We start from the raw sequence: 25,099 nt of genomic DNA, 5'->3' as shown, positions 1-25,099 counted from the left end.
TAAGGACTTAATATTTATTTAAAATAGAACTGTTATAATTTGAAATGGTAATATTCAGTTAGAAAGTATGAACATGTGTAAGTCAGGGTTATGACACCTTTTGGAAAATTTTGGAAATCATTTGACTTGTAAACAGTTGTGTTTACTTCTTTGTATTTTTTTCCTTTATTAGTAAGGGTTTTTGCATGAAAAAGTCTTACGGGCACAACAGTCTTGCTGCTTAGCTACAGCGATACTTCTTTACATCAGCTAAGTGTGATATCAGGGTTTTGGCTTTGGGTAGGAAATAAGCAGGGAAAAATGAAGTTTTAGGAAATAAGACATTTAATTTCATCCAGATGTTATGAATACAAAGTAAAAAGCTGTTAAAAACATTTTCATTTTTTTCCAGCAGGTGTCAATGAAGACTTTAAAAGTTTTGAACTATAGGTCTTATAGGGTTATTAAATATTTAAAACTGGTAATGTGTTCCCAAGAGCGGCATTGTTTTCACAACACAAATGGAAACTGAATGAAAACCTGTATCTTAAAGTAGATTTAAATATAAGTATTACAAAAATGTATTGACAATTTTAAAATAAAATTTTAGGTTTCTTAGAATAAAGACTTTCTCTCATTACGTTTTAACGCTAAAAGGCTATATAATTATTTATTTATTTCACACATCCTATAGTTTTGAAACGCCTGATTTGACTGGAGCCAGAGTGAAAGAAAGAAATATCTCTCTTAGGGGGGTTTGAGATATTACAAAAGATGTAGGGTATGATACTCAAAAGGTTAATAAAAAATCGGAAGTAATACAGTGTTTTTGTAAACATCATGACTTTGAGTTTTTAATATGTTTATTGAAGTTCGGAAAAATATTTTTTTCCAATCCTAATGTCTTTTATTTATTTCTCTTATCTTACTATAGTGACTTATTCCACAGTAGTATTGAAAGCAGACATCCTTGACTCGTTCCTCGTCTTAGGAGGAAAGCATGCAGTCTTTCACTCTTAAGTATGATGTTAGCTGGAAGTTTTTCATAAATGCCTTTTATCAGGTTGAAGAAATTCTCTTATAGCTGTTTTTCCCCAATCTTGGATCAAATCAGGGGTCATGCATTGCATTTAAGTTGTCAATCTCTTTAGTGTTCTTTAGTCTAGAAACTTCTCTCTGCCTTTTTTCTTTCATGACTGCCTTTTAATTTGGCTGTGCCACACGGCATGTGGGATCCTAGTTCCCTGACCAGGGATCAAACCTGAGCCCCCTGTATTGGAAGCGCAGAGTCCCAACCACTGGACCTCCAGGGAAGTCCCATGACTGCCTTTTTTTAAAGTTTAAAGCAACACCAGTCTACTGTAGTAGCCACTAGGCACATGTGACATTTTTTTATGTGACTAGGGCAACTGAGGAACTGAATTTTTAGTTTTATCTATTTTTAATTGATTTAGTTTTAAATTTACACATGTGGCTGGCTATCTCATTGAACGGTGCAGGTCTGGATCATTTGTCTTACACAGTGTCCCACAGTCTGGATTTGTCTGATTGTTTTCTCATGATTCTTTCCTCATTATTGGCAAGTTGATTGCATAAGTAGTGATACTTATTTCCAATTACATATTTTCCAAATATGTCAGTTTGCAGTTATGTGAAGTATACAATATTATGCCAGTTTGTCCCAGACAGTGTTGTATAACAGAGCACTTTAATGCAACTGTTCGAATATGATACTTGTTTTCTGTGCCCCATGATAAATTAAAAAGCAATTTTAAATTATTTACCTATTTAGTTTATTTTCATCATTAAGGTATTGGAAGTATGACTGCAATGCTGTCTTCAAGCCTGGGGTCTTGATCCTACATATAGTATGGAAGAGGCATCTTGGTAGGATGGTAGACAAATGTTTGAAAGATTTTGTCACATTTTCAAGGCAAATGTTCAAGAAGTTCAGAATAATTCTGTAATAGTAGAACTTAGCTATGTAGTGCTCCTTTTCTTCCTACCTCCCTTTTTGAATTGGCTACATTGTTACCCTGAGTAATACATTTAACATCTAATGCAATGTAACATTTGATATAATAGAAAAGAATATTTTGGCTTTGGAAGCATTTAGGCTAGTCTATGAATAATTAAGGGTCTATTCTAATGGATTATTACCATATTGATAATTTTTTGAAATGTAAAGTTTTCTTTAGTCTTTCAGAACTATATACACATGTATTAGAATGCGTATTAGTATTCGTAATAAAGACTGATAGAATGGTGAACATGTAACTGATAGTTTAGAATACTTGGTAATCTTTATTTTTTTATTTTTAATTTTTTTAAAATTACTGGTAAACTTTAAAAACAGTTTTTGTTTAGTAGATGAAATGGATACTTTTCTAGAAAAATAGTTTCAAAATCAACTCCACTAGAAGCAGAACTCCTAAATAGACCAATCACCATTGAGGAAGTAGAGAAAATAGTAAAAGAGCTCTTCCATAAATACCAAGATGACTTCACAGGGAAATTCCACCAAATCTCTAAAGATCAGGTAGTCTGGTGTTAACTGCAACTAAAGACCGTATAAAAATAGAGAAAACTTAAAAATTTCTTTTTGAAGTAAGTTATGACATTGATCCCAGAATCTGACAAAGTTTGCAGCAAAAAAGAAAGCTACCAACCAGTTCCAGTTAGGAATATTGGTGTACAAATCTTAAATAAAATATTAGTAAACAAAATTCAGCAATCTAGAGGAGGAAAATCATGATTTCCTAATATGGGGAAAAAGCATTTGACAGAATGCAGTATCTATTTATTCCTAAAGTGTTCAATAAAATTTTAATGGGGAAGTGCTGGAGGCATTCCCACTGAAGTCAGAAACAAGACAGGGCTGACCACTGTCACTACAACTCTGTGGCGTTGTGTTGAAAGTATTAGCCAAAACATGTACAGGAAAATGTTAAATGACACCACAGGGAAGCACTCAGCAAAATCCAGAATATAAGAAATCTATGGGCTAAATGACTATAGATTAAAAGAGATTTAAGAGACATTAACCAAATACGGTATTTGTATTTTTCTTGGATTCTTACTCTGAGACTAAGTAATTTCAACTGTAAAACATTTATGAGACAGTTGAAGAAATTTGAACATTGATATTGATGATATTAAAATATTATTCATTGTTTTAGTTGTGATAATGATATTGAGGATTTTTTTTGAGTACTTATCTCTTGTGAACACACTGAAATGTTCATGAATGAAATGAAAAAAATGTCTAAAATTTACTTGAAAATAATTGGGAGAAAGGTTGGGAATGGTTACAGGGTAAAGGTGAGATAAGAGTGGGCGTGAGTTGATGATTATTGTAGCTGGGAGGTGGATACCTGAGGTTCACTGTATTAGTCTATTTGTGTATGTTTGGAATTTTCCATGATAATTTTTTAAATAGTTATTTGCTATTCATCTTTAAACTCTTCACGGATATAGGTTTAAAGAGTGCATGATTACTAGAAGAGGGAGGTAAGCTTTCTTTGGATATTCTGTAGATATTTTAATTTGCATATTTTCCACTGCAAAACACTGTTATTTAAAAATGTATTAAGTCAACATTTAATAATCTTTGTGTTAAAGACTTGGTTTTGGATTCTTATTAAGTGGGCTAAGCCTACATTTGGCTTTAATTATTAGTGGTAGATGTCAGTTAGAAGTTCAAATGAAAGGGTTATTATAAAAGTTTTAGTAACTATTTTAAATGAGGTAGAAGTTTTCTTTAAAATTGCTTAATCAAGAGAGAGTCACTCCAATATAAAATAAAAAGTTTAAAAACAAAAGAATCACATACAAGGATGTATTGTACAACACAGGGAATAGTCAGTATCTTATAGTAACTATAAATGGAATATAACCTTTAAAAATTGTTAATCTCTATGTTGTACCCCGGAAACATAATATTGTACAATTTTTAAAAAGAATTACATATTTACATTTCTTATTAAGATTTTTATACCAAATCCAAATGCTTTGCCTAAAGTCTTGGTTTAATTTTTTTCAGATGGATTTAATGCCTTTTATTAACAAAGCTGGCTGTGAATGTCTTAATGAAAGTGACGAGCATGGATTTGACAACTGTTTACGAAAAGACATGACCTTCTTGGAATCTGATTGTGATGAACAGGTAATGGAATGCTTAAGGCTTGTAGGGATTATCAGTATTTATGCCTGCTCTTGTTTCTTGTTTATGATTTCATGTTTCTCTTTTCCAGATGCTCACTTCTTTCTTCCTTTTTATAACTTCACCCCTGTCCTTTGACCCTGCAGACCCCCTTCGTTTCTTTGTTCTTCTTTGCCAGCTGCACTACGGAAAGTCGCCGATCTCTTGGATTGCCCCGAAGGCTGAGTTGAGCCTTCACTCTTCTTAAGTCCTTTTGTTCATTCTTGACTTGCCTTCATACTTCCTACACAACTTTGTCCCTGAGAAATAGAAACTAATTAGATGAGCACTCCCTGTATGTCTAGTCCTCACTCCCAGATGTGAACCTGTTGTGTTTCCCTACACTTCCCAGCATTATTGTCCCAGAAGAAGTAGTGTAGTATAGTACTGCCTTTATCAAGCCATCTCTGTCTTCATCTTGACTGTTATTTTTCTTAATCTAATTTCTATTCCATTGCCTCTGCTTTGTCCCCATTTCCTATTCATCTTTTACATGTTCACAAAAGTTATTTCTCTAAAATATAAATCTGATCATGCTTCTCTTTCTTATAAGAGTTAAATGGTTCTTCAGTGACTTCAGGAAGAAGGTGTCGTATTCTTGCTGACTTTATCTGCTTCTAGCTTTCTACTCTCATAATCCTCTTCACCTGTGGTTCAAGTCTCTAAGCGTGTCATGCTTATTTTCTGACACACAATTACAGGTCAAGTATAAAAGTTACTTACATAACCAAAGGGAGTAATTTAAGTATTTTCTTAAGCAAACAGACCACAGTGATTTGAAATCATAAATCCAAATCCCATCTTTCTTTGCTCCAGCCAGAGCTACCTTACTGTATAGCTTTGAGAATATCATTCACATTGTGCTCCTTATAAATGGTGCCCTGAAAATAATGTGGTGGTGCGTATCAGAAGGACTGGCTACAGCTTCCCTGAAATCTTCCTCCCAGGGTAGAAGCATAGGTACCTACTACATCAGACAGAATTTTAGCTGGAAAAAAGATTGAGTGAATGAATCAGAGATAGGCATTTCAGCATTGTTTTGTGTTCCAGTTCCCTTACCTGGCTTTTCAGATTCAGTTAGTCAAATAAATTTAGGATGGAGGTTTGGAGGTTACTGTTAGAGCTGTGAGTCCTGTTCTCTTGAGTTTTGGATAAAATAGAGTTCATTTGAGGTCTAGTCTCTCCACGTAGCCTGTGTGCATTGTCTCCAAATTGTCAAGTGACGTGGGTGGATGCTTCCACAAATAAATTGTTCTGGAAAGTAATAAGCTTAATATGCTAAAATATATAGTTTAAATTTTAATTTGGGGATTTTGTTTGATTGTTTTGGAAAGCAGATTGTTTATCAGTTTTAGGTCACAAGACTTTAGGTTCTTACATATAATTTTAGTTAATTCTATTAAATTTTGTTGTTTCTTTATAAGAATAATACATTAATGTATTTCTCAAATGTCAACCTAATCAAGTTACTTTCAACTTACTGATATTCTGTATTACGTTGGTTTTGTTAGATGAATTAAATTTTGTCTGCTTCTTAATTATTTAAATCTCCTTAGCTATTGTGTTATTTAAGGTGTTCAACAGCCCTTTAAAAATGAAACTATTATTTTCTTCACAGCTCCTTATTACTGTGGCATTCAATCAGCCTGTTAAGCTTTATTCAATGAAATTTCAAGGGCCGGATAATGGTGAGTAACGGGCAGCTTTTCTTTAACTTTCTTCTCTGTAGACCTGCGAGCACATATTTAAAACCTTTCTTTTTTTTCTTTTCTTTTTTTTTTAATTGAGGTATAGTTGATGTATGACTCCTATGTAAGTTTTAAGTGTACAGCATAGTGATTCACAATTTTTAAGGGTTATTCCATTTATAGTAATTCTAAAATATTGGCTATATTCCCTGTGTTGTACAGTATATCCTTGTAGCTTATTCATTTTATACGTAGTAGTTTGTACCTCTTAATCTCTTACCCCTATCTTGCTCCTCCCCCCTCCCCTCTTCCACACTGGTAACCACTAGTTTGTTTTCTTTATCTGTGAGTCTGTTTCTTTTTTGTTATATTCCCAAGTTTGTCTTATTTTTCAGATTCCACATGTAAGTGATATCATACAGCATTTGTCTTTCTCTGTCTGACCTATTTCACTTAGCATAATACCCTCGAGGTCCATCCATGTTGTTGAAAATGGCAAAATTTCATTCTTTTTTATGGTTGAGTAGGATTCCATTGTATATATATTTACTACATCTTCTTTATCCATTCTGTTGATGGACACTTAGGTTAAAACTTTTTATTAAATAGAGGTAAAGATTTCTTGTTTTGGGAAGGAGTGAAATTGTTCTTAGAACAGAGCAGTGGGCAAATAATGTGAGATTATTGGACCGAAAGTAATAAAAAAAGAAACGTTTACCCTTTTTCCAAAGTTGTTTATTTTAGAATTTAAGTTCCCTCTTACTGAAAATGAGGGAGCCCTTTCTTCCAACTAAAGATTCTAGGTTTGAGGTAGCTATTTTTCAGGATCAGAACTGGGAGAATTATTTCACATTCCTCCTGTTACAGGTGATAAGACAGGCTCTAGATCTTCCTATTTGTGCTCTAATTATAGTTTCATCTTCTTTATACATATTATGATGCTGTAAACATGATTGTACAGACTTGGAATTTTTCTTTCCATTAAATAAAGAATTGTCCTATTCACCCTCCCACCCCCTTTTTTCTGTTTCTTACTGAAGTGTTTTTTGCTGGTTGGGGTGGATGTGGGAGGGGGCATGGGGTGGGGAGTGGGGACTAGGATTTTGATTTTTTTAGTTGATTGGGAGAAACAGTGCGCTTATCAGGTAGCCTTCCCTTATCATTTGCTATTCTAAATTTTCGTGTATTAATGATTTTTCACTAATAAAATTGTTTCTTTATTCTGAGAATGCAAAGTATTTATAAAAGCAAATGCTATAGAAATGAGTAAGCAGTGTGACTATCTTAAGATTCCTTAATCAGTCACAAAACACTGGTCTGAAGTTAAAAGGACTAAGACATTCTAGCAATATGATTTTCCCACTGAGCACATCCTCATCCCTAAGATGAATTTTGGTAGTTTGTGTAATTAATTTCCTTCTGGCTAATTGTTGTCGCTGATAGTGCTTTCCTCCTAAATAACAAAATGTACCAACTGATGGCAACTGCAAGACCCACGTCAATGTTATTTCTTTTATGAAACTCTTTGTCAGCCTGCATGTGCTGTCAGACTGCACTGCCACCTTCCCTATACCTCCTCACTGAGAGCTGTACATGTATCATAGTATGTCTTTTATAGTTGAGGGCAAGAACTCTGTATGTTATGCATATACATATATATGTATGTGTTTTCATCTAGCATTCCTAGTACTTAGTCTAGTTTTAGCAGGCCAAGAATATACCAGTAAATGTCTGTTGAGAGGGGGGAAAAAGTATGGTTGTGAAAATACTCAGACTTTCTTAAAATTTCCAAAGGTAGAGGTAGTTATGTGCATATGTGTTTATGTCCTTCTGTTTGTATGGTGTGAATGTAATGATAAAGGGAACAAAGTATTGTATGTTTGGTGTTGGCATTTAATTTTATTCTACCATTTTATAGGTCAGGGTCCTAAGTATGTAAAAATTTTTATCAATCTACCCCGGTCTATGGATTTTGAAGAGGCAGAAAGAAGTGAGCCAACTCAAGCTCTGGAACTAACAGAGGATGATATTAAAGAAGATGGTATTGTCCCACTTCGTTATGTAAAGTTTCAGAATGTTAACAGTGTAACTGTAAGTAGTATTTTATTCAGATATATTTAACGGGTTGTGGGTGACAGTTCATGTCATCTTTAGTATCCTAGCTGATTCCAAGTGATCCTTAAAAGTAGTAATTGTCCACTTGGTTTGAAATGCATAAACATGTCTAATGAGCTAATTAAATTTTCTTCTTTCTAATTCATCTGTGTGCCCTAAAGAGGAAAGACGGATTGATTTTTAAAAAATTTTTGGATTTGTCAGTTTACATATATATATATTACGTATGTATCTTTGGCAACTTTTTTTTTTTTTTTTTTGTGGTATGCGGGCCTTCCTCTGTTGTGGCCTCTCCCGTTGCGGAGCACAGGCTCCGGACGCACAGGCCCAGCGGCCATGGCTCACGGGCCCAGCCGCTCCGCGGCATGTGGGATCTTCCCAGACCGGGGCGCGAACCCGGTTCCCCTGCATCGGCAGGCGGACGCGCAACCACCGCGCCACCAGGGAGGCCCTTTTGGCAACTTTTGTTAAAAGTTTATTCTAGAACATTTATACTTAAAAAGAAGGTATTTGTGCTTCCTTCATACCTGGTGATGAGTGATGACACGTTTGTAAAGTCCAATTTACTTTTCTAGAATATAAAGTTTTTAATAGTGTAGTGGCCGTGATCTCAGTAAAAATGACTTTTAAAAGATAGTTTTATATTATCTTAATTTACATTAAGAAAGCAGCAGCTTTTTAGCAGTTATTAATTGCTTTTGTGAATTTTAGTATTAAAACCCAACACATGTTTCTAAACCACCCGTCCACCCTAGCCCGTTCCTTCAGAGGAGGGGGTAGGAGGGTTATAAAAGAATAGTAGAATACCTAGAAAAAGGAGTAGGAAGCAGCACAGAGTCACTTGAGAACAAGGCATACCAAGCTAACGTGATTTCTTTGTGTTAGTGGATTCTGGTTTTTGTAAATTAGAAGAATGCTATAGCATGTGTTCATTTGAGGAGGTTTTCAGTGGAATTTCACAGAATATACTTAGTGGTAAGATGAAGGATTATATAAAGTTGACTTTTCAGTAGTTGAAATATTTTACCCAGATGAAATTAAAGAAAATGGTATTTTTTTGACTTTACTCCTATTTGTAACATTCAGTTAATAACACCTGTTGCTTTATTTAGTGATGGGAGGAAGGCATTTGTTTATTGGAAAAGCCCTTTAAACCCAGAGATCCTCATATAATCTCCTCTGTCTTTGAGAATCATTGAACATAGTTATCTTGTGATAGGTTCACAGTCTTCACTGTGTCCTATCAAAATCAAAATTTTAGTCAGTGACTTAAGTCCCAACACAGAAAGCATGCCTGTCACTTTTTTTGGTGATAAAATTGAAATTGAAATTGAAATGACAGTTTTGATCAGGAAGTCTAATCAGAATAAGTAGATGGATTTTAAAAGCAGTAAATATAAACTGTTGTGCTTAGATTTAAAAAGCATTGCAAATAAATAGAGAGCTAGTTTAATAGTGTACTTATTGTAGACTTAGAGTTTTTAGTTGAATAGCTCAGTTTGAGATGAATCTGTGGTTTCCCGTAAAAACAACAAAAACTAATTGCTTAGTGCCATCTGAGAATGAAAAAAGTATGTTGCTGAATTCAAGAGAGGCAATAATCTTAAGTAGACAGCATGTAGAGTATTATTTTTTTTAATAGAGCAAATTTTAAAAATCCAATATATTGAAAAAGGATCTATGAGTAAAGTTTCTGTCTCCTAACATGCTGAGGGGAGTTTTTAAATAGAAAGGGTAAAGAGCCAAGCTTAAAAAAACATGTAAGCCACAGTATATTTTTAGGACCCTATTTCCAGTACTATTTTTTTCTTTTAAAATTGTAGGAAATAGAATGAATGAAGGATTATCAGAAAGAATATAACTGCAGAGATTTTCCTCAGTGAAAAATTATAATTTTAGTAAAGTTTCAGTAGCACTCTGCCCGTTGTAATCATGAATTTCATACTCTTTCAACATTCTCTGTAAATAATTTAACTATGACCCTTCCACACCATCACACTAAATCATCAAGAACTTGTGTATGTGAGTGTCTTGCCATGACATCCCTGGAGAAGGTAAGAATAGCTGGGCAAACAATAGAATTAATAATGCTATGGGAGTACTACTCTAAATGTAATTCGGATTAATCCTTGCAAAGAATGGAAGGTATATTTATTAATAACCTAAGGAAATTGGTTAAATTTAAAGCATGTTTATAAAAGAAGGAGTGTAATCATTAATGTAAAAATTCTTTCCTTTTTTGGTGTGTGTGTGTGTGTGTAGATATTTGTTCAGTCCAATCAAGGTGAAGAAGAAACAACAAGAATTTCATATTTTACTTTTATTGGGACTCCAGTTCAGGCAACAAATATGAATGACTTCAAACGAGTAAGTTTGTTTAAGTGATAGCTAGGAGAAATAAAAATAACAATTTTAAAGAAATAATTTTAAAGCTATCAAAATCATACGTCATGAAATTTTATAAGGTTAAACAGAACAGTAGGTTCTTCTAATCACATTTTTAGATTTCTTACTAAACAAAATCTCTAATAAAAATAAGTCCTACTGATATAGTGTCTATTAATGAATGGCATCCAAATAAGAGGGGTAAAAATTATTGTTTGGTTATAGAAAGTAGTTAAAAATAATGAAAAATAGTAGTAGTAAGTTAAATCATTATTAATGAATTTTTAAGAACTTTGCTTGCTTATATTAAGATTTCGATTATCATTGTTTCTGATGAAAACATTTAAAATGACAATTTTAATCAAAAAGAATGGACTCAGTTTTACTACACTGAGATGCTTTCAAACCATGTCTTCGTGCTGAAAGAACACATTTCAGCAAATAACTATTCAGTGAACAGGAATATATGTATGTATTCAGTGAAGTTTTTTGTTTTTTGTTTTTGAGGACATAGTCCTAAAGTTTGTGAAAGAATTTATAAGTTACCTGGGACCTTTAGGAAAGAGAACATTTTTTCATTCTTGGAACTCCTTCTAATTGGTTAACAGTTCATTTAGGATGACTCTTAAAATATACAACCCCAGATCATAGATGTACTGCCAAGAACTTTATCAGTACAGAACCCAGTTGCTGTACACAGACTAAATGTGCAGCAGCACCGGAGATGTAGGTTTACTGTGTTTCTGATGGCTGCATCTGGCGGGCAGTCTAGAACTTGGGGTGATTATGAGAGAGGAAGAGTTTCCCTAGCACTGCCAATACCTGGGGGAAGAGGCACCTGGCTTAAAACTTAGAGCCCTGTTTGGGGAATTGGAGCCATGCAACACCCAGAAAACGTATTCTTTTTGATGGCACTGCAGATCTAATTTTAATCCAATAACAGAAAAAGTCATAAAATTTCATAACGGTGAATGAGCTTATAAAATTGTATGCTGTTTTTGCAAAATTGACAACCTTGACAATAGATATTTTAATGTCATTTTCCAACTGCTATTTTTCTGTCTCACAGCATAGTTAACTTTTGGGAGGTTTAGGAACAGTTATTTACTTAGACCTGTCACGTCAAATGTTTGACATGCACGTAATGACAGGTCAGAAGAAGCAGAGATTAATAATAAACATCTACGTTTTTATGATATGAAATATGCTGCACTGGGAAACTGTGAGCAAGAGTCGTTTTGGCCGCCTGCTTTGCTACTTTGCTTGTTTGAATTAAATGCCATTGCATTTGGCTTTAACCGTGCCTTGAATAGTTTCTTTTTAGCTCAGTTCTTTCCTAAGATCTATTCTAAATCCTATTATTTCCTCATATCATTAATTTGGCTCTGGTTTCCTGCTTCTCACCTCAGCTTATGCTACTTGATTTCCATTTTTCCTTTAGGTAACCCCTACTCTATCTTGTCCATCTTCTTACCAGCCTGCCATTGAGTTATAGTTTTTCTAACGTGCATTAATAATTGTCCATCTAAGGATGTCTCCACCTCTTTGTTGTTAACATCCCCCCTCACATCCCTTCTAGCCTATTTTCTCTCTTTTTTGACTATCAAACTACCTTTTTTGGAATGTCTTCAGGATAGCAAAGGTATTTTTCTTTTCTTGTTTGAGAGTATTTGTGTTTGTTTTAAAATGCTATATGTTTAGGTACTTTTTTACCTTATTGAAAATTACTGCAGAACAGTAGTTCTCAAAACTTTTAGGTCCCAGGACCCCTTCACAGTATTAAAGATTATTGAGGACCAATATTTATCTAATATTTACCATTTTAGAAGTTAAAACTGAGAAATTTAAAAAATATTTATTTACATATAAGATCATTGTTAACGCAAGTAATATTTTAAAATACAAATATTTCAAAACGAAAACTAAATTTTGTGAGAAGAGCATTGTTTTTACACTTTGACAAATTTGTTTATAGTCTAGCTTAATCGAATCCTCATTCTCATATCTGCTTCTGCATTCAGTCAGTTTTGCTATCGTAAGTCATGTAGCCTCTGGAAAACTTCATTGTACATTTGTGAGACAATGAGAGTTAGTCAAAGAGGCACATAACAATTTAGCATTATTATGAAAATAGCTTTGACCTTGAAGACTCCATGAAAGGATCTCAGGGATGCCCAGCCTGGCCCACACTGAGAACTGCTGTGAAAATAATGTAATGCTATAATGGACTCCCTTCTTGGTGTTCTGGACTTCTTAATCCATTGCTTTTAATGTTTGATAAATTTTAATTCGTTGAATGATTTTCTTATATATATTAATATTACATTTTCTTTCAGTAGTTTCCGAATGAGTTGTGTTCTTGTGTCATTCATTGAACTCTAGGGTTATTCCTCAAGAGTAAGCTGGTATTTCAGTTTTCTTCATGTTGTGCTAAGTCAACAACTTCAGTGTAGGAAAACTGCAATTAAAAAGCTAGCTTATGTTTAACTGAAATTGGCCTTGTGTAGAGTCACTTATGAAAAACTGTCAGTGAGCTTGGTGTTTCTAGTAAAGGAAATAAATGATACATGGTATGGTACTTGTTGTCCCTGTGGTACTATGCTAGGTATAGTCATAATCTCTGCCAATAACGAGTTTATATTGTTAAAGGGTAATGCACAAACATTTGGAATGCTAATCAAAATTAATCAAAGCTTAGTTCGAGGCTCTCTTCCTCTACAGAGTATTCTCATCCTTTCCCAGCCTGGTGATATTTCCTTCTTCCCAAGAATGGCTGGGAAAATATCAGAATGTTTTGTGGAGGAAAAGGGCCTAGAACTAAGCTGTGGGAGTAGAAATGGATAGAGGAAAAGATAGCAGTGGGCACTCTAGGTAGAACGGAAAACAGGAACCTTGGGCATGGAAGTGGGAAGGTGCAGGTCCTTCATTCAAGGATAGGTCAAGTATGGCATGTCTTTCCTTTATTTAGTCTGAATTTTAAAGGAATTGCACATAGTAATTGGAATTTAAAATTTCAATATAGATTGGGCATGTATTTTATCAGCACAGAGAGGAAAGTTTTGATACCTCTGTGTAGTGAAGAGAACTGTGTAAAATGATTTTAATGAATGAAAAAATAGAATTATGTAGCGTTTTCAGTTTACATTTTTATGTTGTATGAGTTGTTTCTAGATAATTTTAGTTTTCAGAATGTCATTGATCTTCTCCTTATGTCACTAAGATGACAGAAGCTAAGGTAATGCTGGTGAATCTTGGATGTGGCTAGAAATCTTAGACCACCTTGCATGCTGTTACAGCTTTAGAAGGTTATACTTTTCAGATTTTGCAGACTAGAACATGCCTTCCACTGGTCTGTTTTTGGCTCATAAGAAGCATTATGCCCAGATTATAATATATACTTAGGCTTTCTGTTGTAAATGGATTCTTTGTGTTGCAGCATGAAAAAAGCTTGCCATTTTAATTGGAAGTAGATGTTTTCTTTGCTAAAATATGCTCTTTACATGGATTGCTTTATTTGAATACAAAAGTAATATAAGTATACAACACTGAGCAAAAATGAAGGGGCTTCTGCTTCTTAGGGAATGAGGTGCATTTGAAAGGCAGAGCAGATTTTCTATGACTGTAATAAAAATAGACTTTTCTTAACTGGCCATCACTGTATCAGCTATTTTTGTAACATTTTTGTCTGTTTATTTTTCAGCTTTTTTAATCCAACTCAAATGAACTAAAACCAGAAGATTTTTAAAAATGAAGTAATATAAAGATTGACCTTATCTCACTCCACTCCCCTCCTTGCTTCTCTGCTCATGTAGCACCTGTCTGCTCTCACCCTTCTCATGTTCTCACCATTGCTGGGGCAAGATTTCTACAGCTTCTATCATCTGGATCAGCCTTCTTGTTACCTAAATTTCCTCAACTGTCTCTTCTTCAGATCTCATTCTAGTCATGTTTCTCAGTTGGCCTTTTATTTGTTTTGGTTTTTGTTCTGGGCTTGCAACTAGGTGCTTTAATTTCATTACCATACCAGGTTGTTCACCCAACTTTTTGTTAATTCTTAAAATTTACTTTCTCCTGTCTCATATTTAATTTTGTACTACGTTTTGAGAAATAATTTTGCAATAAAACTTACATTGTTGTAAATGTTTTTAGATTTAACTAGTTGGATGTTTTAATCTGATCTGAAGTTTAAATTTTATTTTTTAGGAACTATAGAATCATTTTGGAAATCAAATATGAGCAGTTTCATCAAGTTCTTTGATATCAGTACTAGTGTAATATATTGATTAGGCTGAATTTGAGAGACGTGAGTTTTCTTTTTTCATTGGAACTGTAGCCCCAAAATCTTTTTGCTGATTAATTGTGGGCGTGTCCTGTGCTTTGCCAACGCAAGTGAGTTCAAGGCCAGTTGAAAGACTTATGGACTGAATGTTAGGCTGGGTTAAAATATTAACATAGAAGATCAATGGACTCTTTACTGAATAAATATTTTTGACATCTAATTTTGATGTACCAAAATTTTTGTTTGTCTGAGGTGTAATATAAAGACTTAAAAATGAATAAAAGAGGTTTACTTTTGGGGTGAGAAACTCCAGATTGGAATGCTGAATTTCTTCTTTTTTACAGAGAATACACATTGGCAAGTTGAGAGTTACCAACCTGTGAAACAGTATGCAGATTCATGTCTTCTACTGTATCACATATGCTAAAATTTAAATTTTTAACATTAGTTGTTTTTGTTTTCTTTTGCTTAATCTAATAGCTCTGTGGTTTGTGTGCTCCCAAGGGATATAATGATCAATAATGCTTTCAGTGTTTATCTGCTTAAATTCATTTGCGGTACAGATAGTGCCACCTCCCCTTCTTTCTTAGGAAAGCTCCCCCCCCAGCTCTTAAAATCTAAATTTCTTAACTCTCATCCACGTACTCTTTTATGAGACTAGCTTTTGTATCTTTTTGGCTTCTTGGGCTTTTTAACACATGGTTTCCTTGGATTAGAGAGGAGTTATTTTAAAGTAATAAAAGTGATTTTCCTCAAGATGGGGAAAACAGCATTTCTAGCATCACGTGATTAGGAATTCAGTGGAAAGGGTTTTTATAATCTTTTCCCATGAATGACATTGACCCAGCCATGTTCTATTTTAGACCAGAGTTGTACTGAAGACCTTTGTGAGTTTTGTTTGATTCAGATACTACGTTGGGACCAGAATCAATTTAAAATACGAAAATTATATTTACAGACATACATAGAAATTTTTTTGTATACAAATATATGTTCAATAGCTTGCAAGTAGATTTCCTTAGAGGAATTTCTGCCATGAGAATACGTTATTATAAACTTTAGGTTTAAAGTAAATTGTTTGATTAGAACGTAGTTTTAGAGCCTTCCCACAGAGGATTTGTTTTCTAGAACTATTGGTAGAAACCACATTTATTCTTTACATTTTTATTCTGCCACATTTATAGCAACTAGAACATGTTTTAAACCTTTCAGTAGAAAATTTTTCTAATCATTGCCTGAAACAAGGTTTATTCTTTTTCATTTCAGTAGTACATTGTAGCAATCAGCGTTTTTAAAAAATAGAAACTAGACCAAATTAGTCATTTTAATCTGTTTTCATTGCATGTCTACATATTGATAGAAAAGTCTAGAAACCTGTCATCTTGGGCATGAAGACATAAGTTTAGCATACTCTTTTAATTGTACATTATTTTGTGATCGGGATTTGATATCTCATTGCCTAAAAATAGTATGCCAAATATGTTTCACTCATGTAGCATCATCTTTTTATTAACTTCTCTAAACTGTCAACCTTGTTTTGAAAAATTGCATTACTTTTTCTTAAAACAGTGTGGGAGACCAAAAATAGCCTGCCTGTGTTTTATTTTTAATTCATAGAGGCTGGGAAGGGAGGGAGGGTCACAGTGTGCTTCAACAATGAAGATATACTGCATGCCAAAAAATTGCAAAGATAAAAATTAATACCAGCTTTTAAAAATGATTACAATTTGTATTATTTTTAAAATAACTCATATTTCTAAATCAATAAGAAGTACATATAAAGTTATTTTTGTTCTTCCTAGGTAGTTGGCAAAAAAGGAGAAAGCCACTAAGGTACAAAAGACACTGGAAGACCATATTGCAATCAGATCTACAGCTCCTGGATAATTGCTTGATTCTCACCAGAGACTTTCAGTATTTCATTCATTGCCATTACCAGTAAATCATTGCTTTTGTTCAGATGGTATCACTAGTGTTTCTCTTGTAATCTTAATACATGCAATTGTAAATAAAAGTAACTACTTTTGCCAAGCTTAATTTTTGTTGTTCTAAATAAGTATTTTCCCTTTCCATTTATTTGAAAATTAGCCATCTTCTGATTTTAGCAGAGACATAAGTGTCTGGTAGCATACTGATCAAAAGACAGTTTCTCTCTTTAGAGGAGCAGAACTGTTTTAGGGAATTAAGGAGTGTATGTGCGCTCATGTGCACACACACAGGAAGTGATTTTGATAAGTGGATTTGGAACAGCTAACCATGTTCCAATGAGTAACTAACTCATATGTTTGTTAAACAGCATTTGGGTATCTGGGCTATAGAAATTACTCAAATTGTGAACTACCAGAATTAAATAAGTTTAATGAGATTTAACTGTTCTCACCTAAAACTATTAGTTAATGGGACCACAGATTTTAAACCCTATTGGATAAACTTTTAAAATTTGAGTTATTTTCTTTACTAGTAGAGGTATGTTGAAATCTGACAGTAGGGAAAAATACAGTACTATGAATTCATGAAGCAACAGGAATTGATCTCTTTTAATCAAGTATTTAATATTTTAACTACCAGAAGATACAGTGTAAATACACAGAGAACATGGTTTAAGGTTGAAAATGAATTAGCCACATATATATGTTTAAAAGGTCTTTCACAAAAGGCTGGACAAAGCATCTGTTCCTTTTTTTTTTAAATCTTAAACTAATCTAGAAAGTATTAATAAATTTAATTTTTAAATTTTTCTATTTTTAAAATTAAAATTTAATTTTTAAATTTCTCAGTATTTAAAAAATTCAGTGTTTAAAAAGAGTACATAAGACTTAAAATTTTGATTCTTTTGATAAATTTGAGGACCTATTTGTCTAGGACTTTGGTCGAGAAACTGATTTGCCTTTGAGTCACCAGTGTATTTATCCATGTTTCTGAAAAAAATTATGCACAAGGTTTTGTGGTAAAATAGTCACTTTCTGAAACCCCAATGTCATTAAATAATGTTTAGTTTCTTTGTATGGAAGCACATTAGCTGGTCTGTGGTGATGTCTATTTCATGGTTATGTTGCCTTGGGTCAAGGGGAAGCAGAAGGGCAAGAAATAAAATAAAAGTTTATAACACTCCTTAATATAGACCATCTCAGATTAATCACGTCTGAAATTAAGAGTAAGATTAATATCAAAAGTTTTGTTTTACACTTTTGTACACTTAACCTTTTTGGGTAACTGTTGAAGTGCCTCATCTTAAGTATTGATGACCTCATCCTATTTATACTTGACAATTTGAAAACCCAGTGAAAATAACTTCATATCTGTAAAGGACTGGGCGTGAGATTTATATTGTTTATGTGACTTTCTATAACTCGGTTGCATTATACAAACATTTCATAATTATTCAAATTGTAAATAGTGAGAAATGAATGTTTATAGGTAACTGTAACATGTTTCACTATGGGAAGTTTTACAAATAAACATGCATAGTTGACATTATTTAAGTTACCAAGCTGAAATACTGATGTTTTCTCCTAAAACTGTGTGTGTATATACACACACCCATATATACATACTTATATGTAACACTGAATTTTCCAGGTGAATGGGAAGAGCATTTAAAAAATATAACCTTAGTTATTGTAATGGCAGCCATCCATTACGTAGTGTTTTCTAGAAAACAGATATTAGGCTTATTGTTTGTTTTGTCAGACATAGCAAAAAACAGAACAAAACCACAAATACCCCACAAAACTTTTCTCTTGATTTTACTTATATTTTACATCAGGATGCATTATCTGGCGTGAAACAGTAATGAAATAGCCTATCCATAATAGAAACAAAAATACTTCAGTACAAAGTCTTTGTCAGCATAAGGCTGAGGGCAAAGAGTAGCATGCAGGCTACCATACTCTTATGCCCATGGAAGACATTTACGGTCTATTTTGGTCAGGTTTCCCCCAATCTTGTTTTGTTGTAGGTAGCTGCTTAATCTGCTGGAGTTGACATGTGAGTTGAAACCTGTCTGCTCTCTTTGTCTCAAGGCCTGAGGATGTATACTACATTTCTTGCAGCATTTACAGGTGTGCTGTTACTGTACATTTGGGCTCAGTATTTTATTTATAGCTGCCATCAATACACTTGACATGGCGAGGGTGCTTTTTAACCTAAAACAGTTCAAATCTTCCTATCTTCCTCTTAATGTCTAAGATAAATCTTTAATTCTGTAATGAGAAGGAAGCATTGGAGTTAAGTAGATTAGTAAAACTTACACCCTCTCCTTTGTGAGTTTTAAAGAATGAAAGAAATTTAGGGGTTACCCATATTGCTTGTATTAATATTGATATAGTTTGGTAGATTACGTTTTGTGTAGGTGTATATCTCTTCTGAAATTGGTCATTTCTAACCTTAGATTTTTTTTTTTTTTTTTTAGAAAAGTAATTTAGAATAAGAAATCTATTCCCTGAACACTAAAGAACTTTGAGGAATATTGTGTTCACTTAGCTTTAACATCTCATTGGTTAGAGGTGATGTCCTGTATTTTAGAAAGTTTGTCAAACACATTGTTTTGTACATATAGCATGTTTGTTAAGTAAGTGATTTTATAATATTGAATATTTTATCCCTCAAGCCTCTTGCCTAAGGCAGAATATTGATGTCATTTTAAGCATATTTTCACATCAAGTTTTATTTTTATTATTTATTTTTAGATTTTTTCTTTCATTTTTAAAATTTTATTTTTTAAATTTTTATTGGAGTATAGTTGATTTACAATGTTGTGTTTTAGGTGGCCAGCAAAGTGAATCAGTTACACATATACATATATACACTCTGATTCATTTCACATATAGGCCATTAGAGAGTATTGAGTTCCCTGTGCTATACAGTGGGTGCTTATTATCTATTTTATATATAGTAGTGTGTATATGTCAATCCCAATCTCCCAGTTTATCCCTCCCCCCTCTTACCCCCAGTAACCATAAGTTTGTTTTCTATATTGTTTTATTTTTAGATTAATACTTTTTTTTTTTAATATGCCCTACCTCTATAAGATTAAGTGGGCAGAGTGGAGATTTTACAGGCAAATAAAATTACTTTTCAACTTTGCAAAATTATTAGTTGGAGAATGTAGCACTAAACTAGGCCGATAACGTAACTTTAGAATTTGTATATTCTACTAAAATTGTACCCAACTTAGAATAATATTAAAATCTTGCTATGTAACCCTAAATCTGCTTGGGTATTTCTCCTTCCTCTATACTTGCTGTGCTTCTCCATGGGAAGAGGAAGTTTACTTAGGAATCCTTGTAAATTGAACAGGCCAGAATTAGTTGTGAAACGTGATTTATTGTTTTATACTTGGACATACATTTAAGATATTGACACATGATAGGAGCAGGATATTTGAAGTTTGTATCTCTGCTTCTACTAGTAAGCTGTGTCATGTCAAGCGAGTAACATCCTTAGGAGCTTGAGTTTCCTCTTGAGTGAAAAATAGGAACATTACCTCTTAGGCTTCTTGTGAAGATGAATTGTGCTTTACTTTGGATCAAGGATAAAGAGTTGTCCTCTGTACCCTGCTCCCCCATCTCGCTTCCACAGCTTTGGGGCATCATTTTTTGCTAAGTATACTGCAGTAGCCTCCTGATTGTCTCCTAGCCTCTGACCTGGCCTCTGTAATGTGTCCTCCACATGGCTGCTAGTTCACCTTTTGAGGTCTTCCTGTGAGCCCTCCCTCTCCGTCCTTGTCTATCCCCCAAACCCCACCCATTTCCCCTTGTGTGGTGCACCTTACTAGCAGTTACCAGAATGTACTCTGATATCTAATGCCTTCCTCTGACCTAACTTGTCCACCAGACAAATACCTACTTATCTACAAGGCTCAGTACAAGATAAACTGATAGAAGTAACACTTAGTAATTGTATAAGCCTCCTCTGCTGCCACAGAACCCTGGCACCCTGGTACATAGCAAACTGCATTGTAATTTTTTGTAGTCTTATTTACAGGCTTATCAGCAGTAATGCCAGGACTTGTCCCTAGTACCAAACCAAAGTTACTTTGGTCTCTGTCACCAATAAACAAAGTATTGAACCAATTCTCAGGTTCCAAGAAGGGATGCTTGAGGTAAATCTGAGAGGTTGTAGGAATTTGCAGTTTAGCAGGGTAAGGAAGAGAGTTCAGCAGAGTAAAGAAAAAGTGCATGCTGTATACATAAGACTGAGAAATAAGATTTCTGTGGTGAGGGAGGAGATGAAGCTGGAAGAGCAAGTAGAAACCATAGTATGAATCTCTTCTTGCCTTGTGAAAGAGATCAGGGTATCCTTAGTTTATGGGAAGAGAAGGAAGCAGAGAGGAGTCCACAATGATGCAAAAGTGTTTCACTTTTATATGTAGAAATGTTGGTTCTTAGGAAAAGCAGCAAGTTGGGAGGGGAAGATGAATATAGTTTTGGATACAACATTGCCTTGAGCAATGTATCAGATGATTTTTGGGGCTTTAAGGTGGAGATGTCTATTAGGTAGACAGGAATGTGGTTTTAGATCTTAGGGCTAGAATTAGGGAACTAGGAGTCATTTAGGTCATGAAAGTTGAAATAGGTGTATGAATGGGAGCATCTAGAGAGAATATAAAGGGGGAGAAGGAAACTAAGGAGCAAATACTAGGGAATACTAAAAAAAATATAGAATTAGCTAAAGAGGAGCCTGAGAGCAGACTTAAGTAGGAAGGAAAAACAGGAGTTAGTGAAGTGGTGCTAAACAAATTCAAGAGGGAGTAGACATCATTATCAAATGTAGAAATAGTGAAATTAGTAAGGATATCCAGTTGTCAATCCATTAAGTTGTGGAAACAACCTTTGTAGTGCTTATTAGAATCATTAATTATTTTAATAATCTTTTGGTTGAAGGTGGCATCAGCAGACAGCTGGATTCTGAAACCCTTCCGGCAAAGGAATTGCGAAGCTTTCATAGTCTATCATTGAACACAGTTTTACATGACAATTAGCAAGGCATGGAGATTGATGGCAACATTTCATAAAAGAATATGAAACACTGCTTTGAAGATGTTATTTAAAGGCTTTAGCCTTTCCTTATAATCAGATGCTTTTTCTCCTGTATTTTGTTTGTAATTATAAATTTTGTCCCATCAGTCATTCTGGCACATTCTGTCATGACTACTTTTATTCTCTTAAAAGTTTTTGATTTTACAAAGATGATTCATTCCTCTGTCAGATTCCTTAGTAATAAGATTTCTAATTTTATAGGGTAATATTGAATGTACAAATGGTTAAAACCTGCTTTTCTGCGTTTTCCAGTCAGTAGTAGAGAACTCCTTCACTGGGTCCCTATAATCTCCCCGTGACCAAGGACAGTAAAAATAGTGGGGCAGTTTCATTTCCCTGGGCACACAATTCCCTCAAAAGAGTCAACACATTGACAGCATTAGGAATGCTTCTAGGAGGGAGTAGCCTTGACTGCAGGTGACTTTTAAGTTTAAAAATGGGTATGTAACTCAAAAAAGGGCAGTTGGCAGGGGGCCTGGGGTAAGTGTACAGTCCAACTCAAACCACTGGGCTAGGCTTGTACAGAAGTAAACAGGTGTCCCTTAAAAGGTGAGGTGAATAGGTGTCACTTCATCTGATTTTTTACTTGAATCTAGCACTGCAAGGAGAAGGTATTTGGGTGTTCACATTTTGGTTTGCATTTTTACTTTTTAAGAAAAAATTTCCTGGAGTTAAAATTTTTTAACCCACAGTTTATATAAGAGGAAGCTTTGTTGCTTCATTAACTTACTAATCAAAATATAGACTCCATTGAATTTGGGAATGCTAAAAACTTTGGTCCAACATACTCATTTTTCAGAGTGCCCTAATGCCATTGTTATCAGAACTCTCCAATCCATGCATGCCATTTCAGGGATTAGCTGTTTTTATGGACATATAACTTTATCACCTTTGTTGAAAATAATGAACTGTACAAGCCTGCTTCTGGACAGTCTATTCTGTCCCATAGATCTATTTGTCTACTGTTACGTATAACAGTTTTGATTACTTTAGCTTTGTAGTGTGTTTTGAAGTCATGTAGTATAATTCCTCCAACTTTCTTCATAACCAAGATTTTTTTGTTGTTTAGGTTCTTTGCATTTTCACTTTAGAATCATCAATTTCTAAAAAAAGCTTTATGATTGATTGCCTTGAATATAATGTCTTCCAATCTATGAACATGGTATGTAGTATATTTATATAGTACATATTTATATAATACATATATCCATTTATTTAGATCTAATTTCTCAAGGTAATGTTTTATAGTTTTCAATATGGAGGTCCTTCTTTCATTAGATTTACTTCTAGCTATTTGATGTTTGTTGACATTATTATAAATAGAATTTTAAACATTTCATTTCCCAATTGTTTGCTACTAGCATGTAGTAATACAGTTAATTTTTGTATATTGACCTTGTAGTCTCACTTTCGTGAACTCCCTTATTCTAATGACTTAAAAAAAATAGATTCCTTATGAGTTTCTATATGAACAATCATCATATGCAAATAGTTTTAATTATTTCTTTCTAAACTTTGTATCTTTTTTTTTTTTCTTACCTTATTGCACTGCTTAGGGATTCCAGTACAGTGTTAAATAAAAGTAGTGAGAGTAGGGACTTCCCTGGAGGTCCAGTGGTTAAGAATCTGCCTTCCAATGCAGGGGACGCAGGTTCGATCCCTGGTCAGAGAACTAAGATCCCACATGCCGCGGGGCAAGTACGCCTGCGTGCTCTAGAGCCTGCGCACCACAACTACAGAGCCTGCGTGCCACAACTACTGAGCCTGCATGCTCTGGAGCCCGCACGCTGCGACTACTGAGCCTGCACGCCACAACTAGAGAGAAGCCCGTGCGCCGCAATGAAAGATTCCACATGCCACAACTCAGTTCCCATGTGCCGCAACTAAGACCCGACACAGCCAAATAAATAAAAAATATTTTTTAAAAAAAGTAGTGAGAATAAACATGCTTGTTTTGTTCTTGAATTTGAGGGATAGCACTTAGTGTTTCACTATTAAGTGTTAGTTTGAGAAATGTCCTTTATCAAACTGACAAAGTTCCTTTCTATTTCTATTTCTTGAATTAAAAAAAAAATCATGAATAGGTGATAAATTTTGCTAAGTATTTTTTACATCTATTGAGATGATTATGTGTTTCCTTCTTTATTCTGTTAATATGGTGAATAATATAGATTTTCAAATGTTAAACCAACCTTTTCTTTGGATTAACTGTACTTGATGTATTATTATTTTCATATATTGCTGGATTAAATTAGCTAAATTAGTTTGCTAAGGATTTTTTGTGTCTTATAAAAAGGGAGAAAAGTGATCATCTGGAAAGGAGAGATGAAAAATCACACAGTATGACCTCTTTTTTCTGACTTATTTTTTTCAACCTGATTATTTTTAGATTTACTCATGTTTTTGTGTATATTTACAGGTTATTCTGTTTCATTGCTGAGAAGTTTTCTATTGTGTATATCAAAATTTATTCATTCACCTGTTGATCAGAATTTGAGTTCTTAATCAGTCTCACTGAAGATTTATCAATTTTATTGGCTGTTTTAATGAAACAAATTTGGTTTTATTGAGTCTGTATTTTGTGTTTTTTCTGATCCATTAATTTATGTTTTTATATTTCCTTTTCTATAGATTTCTTTATATTTCTTTTACTTTTTTTTCTACTACTTGTAGTGGAGACATCTCACTTTTCAGCTTTATTTTTAAAATAAATGCTTTAAAGCTATATTTCTAAGAACTGGTTTAACTGTATCCCACAAGATCTGTTGCTCTCTTGACCAAATGTTTTCTAATTTTTTCTTTGACCCATGAGCTATTTAGAAGTATATCTATTGATTTCCAAACACATGGGGATTTTCAGATATGTTTGATTTTGACTTCTAGCTTAATTACATTGAGGTCAGAAAACATATTCTACATGACTTAGCTGTTGAAATCTGTTGAAATTCGACTATGGCCCTATGTATGTATAATAATACATACATTTACATAAAATTATTTAATATAAATTTATATTAATATAATTAATTAATTACAATAATACACTTTTTGGTAAATGTTTTATAAATGTGGTTTTTGAAAATATGCCTGAAAAGAATATTCTGTAGTTGTTGGATACAGTTTATGCCTGTTAGGTCAAGTTCATGTGTGTGTTGTTGCTCGTTGAAGTTTGGTCAGTTTTTAATTTCTAGTTTTGATATCAGGTTATTAGATACATATAAATTTAGAACTGCTGTATCTTCCTAGTAAGTTGAACCCTTATATTTAGGGATTGAATTTAATTTCTGATGATGCTTTTTGCCTTAAAGTCGAGTTTGTCTCTTTTTAGTGGAGTATATTAGCTTTCTTTTTTTTTTTTTTTTTTTTTTTTGGTATGCGGGCCTCCCTCTGTTGTGGCCCCTCCCGTTGCGGG

General features: G+C 33.8%; 1 protein-coding gene across 3 annotated transcripts in view; it reads left to right on the top strand.

Annotated features, from left to right (window-relative positions):
• The window catches only part of TXNL1 (thioredoxin like 1), a 32,104-nt gene extending 15,420 nt beyond the window's left edge, over positions 1-16,684 (top strand). The window contains exons 4-9 of one of the 3 annotated variants that reach the window (XM_028480269.1): positions 4,022-4,144; positions 5,799-5,868; positions 7,787-7,959; positions 10,246-10,350; positions 14,992-15,034; positions 16,450-16,684. In XM_028480269.1, the coding sequence (XP_028336070.1) occupies positions 4,022-4,144; positions 5,799-5,868; positions 7,787-7,959; positions 10,246-10,350; positions 14,992-15,030 (510 nt within the window). In that variant the 3' untranslated portion in view covers positions 15,031-15,034; positions 16,450-16,684. Of the gene's footprint in view, positions 1-4,021; positions 4,145-5,798; positions 5,869-7,786; positions 7,960-10,245; positions 10,351-14,068; positions 14,971-14,991; positions 15,035-16,449 lie in introns of those variants that run through there. The other 2 variants (XM_007116356.3, XM_028480270.2) reach the window with 2 other exon arrangements.
• Positions 16,685-25,099: the final 8,415 nt, after the last annotated feature.

Source organism: Physeter macrocephalus, chromosome 19 (genome assembly GCF_002837175.3).
Source record: "Physeter macrocephalus isolate SW-GA chromosome 19, ASM283717v5, whole genome shotgun sequence".
In the NCBI taxonomy this organism is placed as follows: domain Eukaryota; kingdom Metazoa; phylum Chordata; class Mammalia; order Artiodactyla; family Physeteridae; genus Physeter; species Physeter macrocephalus.
The sequence above is the reverse complement of the archived record's forward strand: the minus strand, read 5'-3'. Positions and strand labels throughout refer to the sequence as shown.